Below are 5,767 nucleotides of genomic sequence, written 5' to 3' on the forward strand. Positions count from 1 at the left end.
TTTTGTCTCTTTAGTCTAACCCTAACTACAACCAGGACAAGACTCACTGTGAATATCTACACAACAAACTGGCCCACATCAAGAAGCTTATATCAGCGTACGACCAACAACAGCTCTGACTGTGAAACAGGTGAACTTGATGACATTAATCGCCCTGAGGCACGGGTGACGGGAGGTTCACGCTGCTGGATGCCATCGAGCTGGAAATCTATGGTCTTCATGGCTAAATGACGTCTCACAGGACGTGATGGATGTGTGACCGAAGTTGGGAGTCATTTGTGAATAGCAGTCGTGGTACGCTGTGAGAAGCAGGCCTATGATATGAGATCATTTTTTACAAGATGGAAAATCTTCTTTGAACATTTGTCTTTCTATTGCACGAGACAAGTGACTAGGAGAGGGATAAGTAGGTCAAAAGTTGCAAACACACACACTCACATACTGACCTTCATCAGGCTGATGATAGATGTCCAACACCGAAATGTCACAAATACATTGGTTTTTGCAGGATAGACAGTATGCTTGAGTTTATTTATCACTTTTGACCTACTCATCATCCCTCTTCTACAAACCTGTCTCATGAAATAGATGTGTAATGTATTCCTCTGTTTTAAATCTCCTTTTGAAAAAATGGTTTAACCAATCGGTGGCTACAACAATGACATGATACTGCCAAGGACACATGGAGTAACTATAGTTTTTACTGAGGCTTCTTACTTGAAGCCAAAAGTAAGCTCTTACACTTGCACACAGATACAGATACATGTGGAGATGAGGTGCTAAGACTAAAAACGTTTGTAGATTCCCATCACACATTTTAGTTTGGTTTGAGAATCAAACCAATTTAGGTATTTGCTTTTGTATTCTGTTAGACATGTCAGCATTAACGATTAGTCGAAACCATGAGATAACTGCACGCTGTACATACCCAGACAGCTCATATGAATGGCAGCTGGGATGCAGATGTGCCCATCCTGAGAAGACCCTCTGTTCTGTAGGTTTGGTATCAGTGTTGTTGTGTCAGTACATCTCAGTTCTGGCCTGATCTGCTCAGTAATGACTTCTGAAAGTATTGCCAGTGCCTGAAATGTTTTGTAATTTTGGGCTGGTGTCATAGTATTCCACTGGTGTTGTCCCTCATGTGGCTTTCCTGGATCACAAAAGACTTACTGTATGTTAAACAAAATGTGAACTTGAAGTTGTATTCAGGGAATTTACAGTATGAGATTAAGTAAAAGTGTAACTGACAACTGGTTTTAGTTGTCCGAGTACTGGAAGTTAAGGAGTCATTGTTACTGTAGGCCGAGATGATGAAGAATTAGGAAATAAAAAGATTTTTTTTGCATGCTTTGTACTTTACAGAATGCATGAGAAATAAATCGAAAGTTTTGTCAGTTTTAAATAAATTAATTTGTATTCATTTTGGATTAACTTTCTTATTCATAATGATTTTCTTTAACAAGGTTAGTCTGTATATTGGATTTATACAGTATGTATGCCAGACATTTCTTGACCATATTCTCCATATTTCTCTCTGAAATCTGAAGTGAAGTGACTATTTTACACAGTCGTCATTGGCTGCACAGTGATGACGAAGGTCTCACAGCGATTGGTTCAATCTCAACGACGGCTTCTCATTGGTCCATTGTCATATCCATGACCTTTCACCCACGTCAACCACAGCAGCGTCCTGCTAGTTGTAAACAGTACTGCGGCATGCTTTCAGAACTTAACTGCTCTTGAACTTTGCGACAACTTTTGCACTGAGATATGACACGAAAAAAGACACACGGACAGAAACATGCTGGTTGTTAGGTGAACGTTTGTGGTAAGTAAATAAATATATTGCCCGCTAATTTCTTGTCGAACAGTGTGCTAATCGAGCTAAGCTAACTGCAATGACAGCTCCATCAGCTTTTAGCTCTCGATAAAGTAACCGTTTATTGTGGCGAAAACAGCGATGAAAAGCAATAGTGGTTAATTAACATGGACGGTAAATGCGCTGTACTCGGGGAAGCGGCTTGTGAACAGATTCTTTTCAACTAAGTGCAATAACATTAACGTTAAATTCAGAGAACACTCAAGTATGATGACACATTCCCCTTATCCAACAGCATAGACCAGGCTGGTTGCTGGTGTTAGGCTGGTTTAGTTTGTTTACCAAGCAGTGTTTCACAGCAGGGTTAACGTTACTCCTTGAATCATGTAAAAACATTTCACAATATAATGTAGAGGGATACAAAGTGGCCAGGCCAGGGGAATGTGTCTAATATGATGTAGAAGATTGAAATGAACTGTCCTGAAATAGCCCAAACATATCAGTATATTTCTTTTCTGAATTTATTAACTTAGATTTGTGTCCACGCGTGTAAGAAATAAATAAATCTTATTATTCTTTCTAACAGAACATTTTGAAATTCAGACACCAAAAATGAAGATTTAAAATCCACACGATCCAAAGTTCAGATGACCAACTGCAACTTCTAATTTCTAATTTTCTATTTGTGACACCCTTCCTCAATATTGACATCAAATTCCCGTAGTTTTCCAAGTCCTTCTAGAACGTTTCAGTACGTGGACAGCTAATGAATACATTTGTTCAGATCACACCAGTTCAGACTGTCATTGTCCCCCAATGGTAAATTTGATATGCAATAGAGGGCAAAACCACAAACACAACTTACAAGGACATTTATCACAGCAGTTACAGAAAACAACTAAATAGAGGGTGATCTGTTTGTTAAAAGTATCAAACCATTCTAATGGGAGCCATGAGAAAGTTCTGGTAAGCAATGTCAAGGGTTAGCGTAAATTAAGCGCTGTTATTGCACAAAAGGGAAAATTTTGGGGGAACGAATTCTTCCAAGAGTCAGTGGTCGGGGCTGGCTAAGATTGACACAGCCTTCTGCAAAACCAGACTCATATTCTATATTACGGGAGGGCAGTACTCTGAGACTACATTATAGCATTGGCTTGCTTACTAACATACATTATCTACAAAGCTGACAAATGAATAGGGACATGTAGTTTATTTGTAATTTACCCAGGTGCTCCACAAAGCTAGTCCCAACTCCATACCAAGTAAATAAAAATTAGAATATCAGCTGAAGTGAGAGGTTAACTAACTTGTCTCAGATTTATGATGTCACGTCTTTTCTGCAGCCTGTTTTGCCGCCTATACCCCAGTCATGGCAGGGATTTTCCTAAGAACTCTAAAACTGAGGACAGCTCTCAGTAATCTGAGCCTCCATAGCACCTTCTCAGGTGCTGCAGCCAGACTTTCACCTGTGGACCTCAGCAGTCCATTTCTTCCCGCCAGTTCATGGCACTTTGGATTCTGCTGTCGAACGCTGCACACTGGGGCAGACAGGCCCGAGCCGTCCCTTGCTGCAGCCCCAGACAGGCTGCCTTTCTCCAGAATAACCCTGGAAGATTTAGCCTTCTTCAGGAAGATCCTACCAGGACGAGCCATCACTGATCCTGACCTGCTGGAATCCAGTAATGTGGATTGGCTCAAGTCAGTGAGAGGTGAGAAATGAATTTTAGTCCACTTCTTACACCAATTCACTGATGATAAAAACTTTCATTTCTCTGTTCATACATCTTCCGCAGGTTCCAGTGAAGTATTGCTGAGACCTCAAACAACAGAGGAAGTTTCTCAAATTGTGAAGTAAAGAACAAATAGTGTGTGCGAAATGGACAAATTCACAATTGACGGGTTTTTGAGGTGGTTAAAGTTGTTGCATTCCCTCTCCTGTAGGTATTGTAACAGTCGTAATTTGGCGGTGACCCCTCAAGGAGGTAACACTGGGCTGGTTGGGGGCAGCGTGCCAGTTTATGATGAGGTCATCCTCTCCACTGCCCTAATGAACAACATCCTTACCTTTGATAGTGTCTCTGGTAAGTCTTAAAATACTGTACTTTTACTCCCAATGAGCTTCCTGCCTTTAAACGTCCCATGCTCTTTGGATGCTTTTATATAGGCCTTAGTGGTCCCTAATACTGTATCTGAAGTCTCTTCCCCAAAATTCAGCCTTGGTGCAGAATTACAGCCACTAGAGCCAGTCCCACAATGAGCTTTCCTTAGGATGTGCCATTTCTGTGTCTGTAGCTTTTGGGGGGGGGGGGGGGGGGGGTTGGAGGCTGGGGGTGGGATGGTCAACTGTCACTCTCTTCAATTCTCAAAGCAGAGAAAATGAGGTAACATTGCCCCTTATGATGTCATAAGGGGAAATAGTCCAGCTCGGCTCATCTGAGCTTTCATTTTCTCAAAGGCAGAGCAAGATCCCCAGGGCTCGGTTTATACCTATCGCCATTTCTAGACACTGGGGGACTATAGGCAGGCTGGGGGAACTCATATTATATATACGTATGTTAAAAAAAACTCAAAAAGTTAAATATTTATGTCATGGGACCTTTTAAAAAAGAAAAGGGTCTTTATGTATTTACAGCATACAGGCCAATGAAGGCACAGTGCACCTTTTCCACAATCCTTCCTTGCGATCAAATGTTTATATTTGACTAATCTTTAGAGATTATTTCCATTAGGCATTCTGACCTGTCAGGCCGGTTGTGTTTTGGAGAACTTGTCCTTTTACCTGGAGGAGAGGGACTACATCATGCCACTTGATCTGGGGGCGAAAGGCAGTTGCCACATTGGGGGAAACGTGGCAACGAATGCAGGTGGACTCCGTCTGCTGCGATACGGCTCCTTACACGGGACTGTTCTGGGTCTGGAAGTGGTGAGTGGAGCGAATAAACGAGGAACCTTTGATGTTCCTTAACAAGCATTACATTAACCCTTGTGTTGTCCTCCCAGGTCAAAAAGATTAACACTTGTTTTTTTATTTGTTTTTTTATTTCACTAGCACCACCTTACTAACACTAGTTTTACACTACCTTTTGGAATACATGGTCAATAACCCTCATTTGTATAGAATTATACCTAAAATTTGAGCTAATAAAAGCAGAGACTATGAATTATTTTGACTAATAGTTAAGATCAGAGGAACGTATGTTGAGTGGATGAGTTTGGTCAGGATACTGATTTGAAACCATTTCAGTTTTCACCCAAAATTCAATAAAAGTGATCAATTGTATTTGCAAAGAGCGTTGCATGGAATCCATCCTTTTTTGTGGTAATTTGGTTAAAAAGAATGCCACATTTCTGATAAAGCCATGTTTAAAAGGGGTCAAATTTGACCCGAGGACAACAGGAAGGTTAAACTAAAGCTAAAGGATCATAAGCACTGATCTAATGTTGATGTATGTACAGGTGTTGGCAGATGGGCGAGTGCTGGACTGCTTGGCCACACTGCGGAAAGATAACACAGGATATGATCTCAAACAGCTCTTCATAGGGTCAGAGGGCACACTGGGGGTCATCACTGCAGTCTCCGTCCTTTGTCCACGGAAACCCAAATCTGTTAATGTGGTTTTTCTGGGTATGATTGCTTCATTTTGACACTATGATTGGCAATTGTTGATAAGCACTTGTGCAGAAAGTTAAAGGTCCCATGACTTGATTTTATTCTCTTTCATTCCTGTTAGGCTGTGAGACCTTTGAACAGTTGCTGAAGACATTTCAGCTTTGCAGGGGCATGCTGGGAGAAATTCTGTCAGCCTATGAATTCCTGGACAGTGAATGTATGCAGCTGCTGAATATGCACCTCAAACTACCCAATCCCATCTCTGGTAGGCACACAGAGTACACACACACATGCACAGCTTATCAAGCAAATAAACACACAAACACACACACACACAC

At 41.3% G+C, this 5,767-nt stretch overlaps 2 protein-coding genes across 3 annotated transcripts in view; both read left to right on the forward strand.

Moving 5' to 3' along the window:
- LOC116669945 (RNA polymerase II elongation factor ELL) overlaps nucleotides 1-745 on the forward strand; it is an 8,865-nt gene extending 8,120 nt beyond the window's left edge. The window contains exon 13 of the mRNA XM_032500088.1: nucleotides 15-745. Within this exon, the coding sequence (XP_032355979.1) occupies nucleotides 15-119 (105 nt within the window). The 3' untranslated portion in view covers nucleotides 120-745. The remainder of the gene's footprint in view (nucleotides 1-14) is intronic.
- A 903-nt stretch (nucleotides 746-1,648) lies between these two features.
- Nucleotides 1,649-5,767, forward strand: part of d2hgdh (D-2-hydroxyglutarate dehydrogenase) — a 6,147-nt gene continuing 2,028 nt past the window's right edge. For both annotated transcript variants that reach the window (XM_032500089.1, XM_032500090.1), the window contains exons 1-7: nucleotides 1,649-1,828; nucleotides 3,163-3,528; nucleotides 3,613-3,670; nucleotides 3,761-3,900; nucleotides 4,549-4,742; nucleotides 5,276-5,444; nucleotides 5,551-5,694. In XM_032500089.1, coding sequence (XP_032355980.1) covers nucleotides 3,189-3,528; nucleotides 3,613-3,670; nucleotides 3,761-3,900; nucleotides 4,549-4,742; nucleotides 5,276-5,444; nucleotides 5,551-5,694 — 1,045 coding nt within the window. In that variant the 5' untranslated portion in view covers nucleotides 1,649-1,828; nucleotides 3,163-3,188. The remainder of the gene's footprint in view (nucleotides 1,829-3,162; nucleotides 3,529-3,612; nucleotides 3,671-3,760; nucleotides 3,901-4,548; nucleotides 4,743-5,275; nucleotides 5,445-5,550; nucleotides 5,695-5,767) is intronic.

The sequence above is a fragment of the Etheostoma spectabile genome, chromosome 20, assembly GCF_008692095.1.
Source record: "Etheostoma spectabile isolate EspeVRDwgs_2016 chromosome 20, UIUC_Espe_1.0, whole genome shotgun sequence".
Taxonomy (NCBI): domain Eukaryota; kingdom Metazoa; phylum Chordata; class Actinopteri; order Perciformes; family Percidae; genus Etheostoma; species Etheostoma spectabile.